At 29.3% G+C, this 1,921-nt stretch overlaps 1 protein-coding gene across 1 annotated transcript; it reads right to left on the bottom strand.

Annotated features, from left to right (window-relative positions):
* Positions 1-256: 256 nt before the first annotated feature.
* On the bottom strand, positions 257-1,169 carry LOC127108253 (mavicyanin). Its single transcript, XM_051045693.1, has 2 exons — positions 894-1,169; positions 257-604 (listed from the first exon to the last, which is right to left on the bottom strand). The coding sequence occupies exons 1-2, from the start codon at positions 1,072-1,074 to the stop codon at positions 372-374; spliced, it is 414 nt and encodes a 137-aa protein (XP_050901650.1). The 5' UTR covers positions 1,075-1,169; the 3' UTR covers positions 257-371.
* Between the last annotated feature and the right edge of the window lie 752 nt (positions 1,170-1,921).

Here is a 1,921-nt window from a genome sequence, read left to right as displayed (position 1 = left end):
TCTCAGATTAAGTATGCCAAGGATCACGCAACATAAACTCAGCAACACTTTATTCTTTACAAAAAACAATTTACGAAAAAAAAATAAACAAATAGAAAACTTTGTGCCCAAAATCTACCTTTACACAGCTGCGGATTTGCTTAAAATATTAGAGGATGCCGTAAGTATTAATTAAAATATTCTAAATAGCTTTTACTAATTGCAGCCATTAAAAATCAAATAATTAATATTGATAAACTGATAACCTTTGGGCTCCCAACATGGTCCGCCACTGCCTATACATATACATATATATACAATGGCCTAATTAAATACATATAATATTATTTATAGAGTGCAACCCTAGAGAAATGATAATATATATATAAGAACTACATGAGGGTTTTCCTTGAGGTTTTTCCTGGACGAACATTAACCCAAAGTTTTTGACCTGCCTCACAACGTTTGCCAACAGAACAGAAGAAATAATAGTCACCAGGCTTGTTCAAAGGAACTGTTGAGTTTCCTCTGAAGTATGTGTGTATGGTATTTCTGTTTGTGCAATTACCAAAATCATTCTTGTTTACTTCAAGAACTGTGCTAAGACCTGGATTGTACTGGAATACTGCAACATTTTAATATAACTTTCTTAAGTTAGTAACATATTAAATAACAAATAATATAGCAATATTATTAATACGTAAGTTCTTGCTTGTTGCATGAAAATGGTACCAAAACATATGAATAAAAATATGTTTGATGTCCGATACATGTCACTCTCTCATATAATATGTAATGTAATGTGTCTGGTGCATGACACGTTTTAGTGTTTCGGACATGTATTTATGTTTAACTTAATCATTTTAAATTTGTGGTGTGTGTCGGTGGAAAAATTGAAGGTGATTGAGACATACGAAGTTGATCGCCAACAATGAAGGTTTGGTTCTTTGACCAATCCTCAAAGAAACTATAATAACTAGGCAAATTCCAACCAACCTTGCCTCCAACAATGTGTGTTGCTGAATTTACAGATTCAAATATAATACAACCAGTCATGACAAATAGGATGAAACTAAGGTTCACTTTCTCAGCCATTTTCCTTCCTTGTTTGTGTTTGTATTGCTTTTTTTATTCCTAAGTTATGATGATGATATTGATATTGTAATATTAAATCAAAAGGTGGGATTGAATCGAAGTCGCTTTTAATAAAGAAATTGGCATTCCCTCTTTATGTAGTTTTTTTATTTTAGAAAGTTATTTTTGTTGACCTAGTCAAACCGATTTTTAGATACGAGAATGGCTAAGTTTCAAATCTTAAATGAGGATGTTACCTATATTTTCTGGTCGAATGGAAGGGATAAGAGTGCTTTAGATATGATTCACTCACTAACACAATCAACAAAATTATGTACACTAAATATTTGGCATGTTTAACTCTGGTTTGTTATATTTTAGTCATATAAGTTTAGCCAATAGGACCCTAATATTTGATAATAGGGTGTAGCTATGTCTAGATAAAAATATCAATTATAGAAGTAACATAAAATATCTATTTTGATGTTTGAATAAAAAGACTTGTATTTTAATGAAGAAGAAAAATTGTTACAATACATTACAAATGAGTTAAAGAAAAATTGTTACAATACATTACAAATGAGTTAAAGAAAAATTGTTACAATACATTACAAATGAGTTAAAGAAAAGATTGTCATTCAAAAATTCAATTTTTTTTATCACGTGTTTTTCATACAAGTAAACTCAAACAAGTATCTATAAAATAAAAAGTATATGACTAAGTCTTAAAATATAAGAAAATTTTGCCTTAGTGAAAATCGTGTAATGCATAAAGGCGTTTTCATAAAAGTACATAGGTAAATGACACACACAAAAACATTTTTCAAATTATTTTTTCACAAAGAAATATTTTTAAAATTCTCTTGAA

Source organism: Lathyrus oleraceus, chromosome 7 (assembly GCF_024323335.1).
Source record: "Lathyrus oleraceus cultivar Zhongwan6 chromosome 7, CAAS_Psat_ZW6_1.0, whole genome shotgun sequence".
Lineage (NCBI taxonomy): Eukaryota > Viridiplantae > Streptophyta > Magnoliopsida > Fabales > Fabaceae > Lathyrus > Lathyrus oleraceus.
Note: the sequence above shows the minus strand (reverse complement) of the source record. Positions and strands in the feature narration are given on the sequence as shown.

Excerpts from the sequence above, each read along its gene's own strand:
- LOC127108253 (XM_051045693.1), bottom strand. The coding sequence starts at position 1,074 with ATGGCTGAGAAAGTGAACCTTAGTTTCATCCTATTTGTCATGACTGGT. Across the intron at positions 605-893 it reads CATTGTTGGCGATCAACTTC|TATTCCAGTACAATCCAGGT; the intron begins GTATGTCTCAAT and ends AAAATGTTGCAG.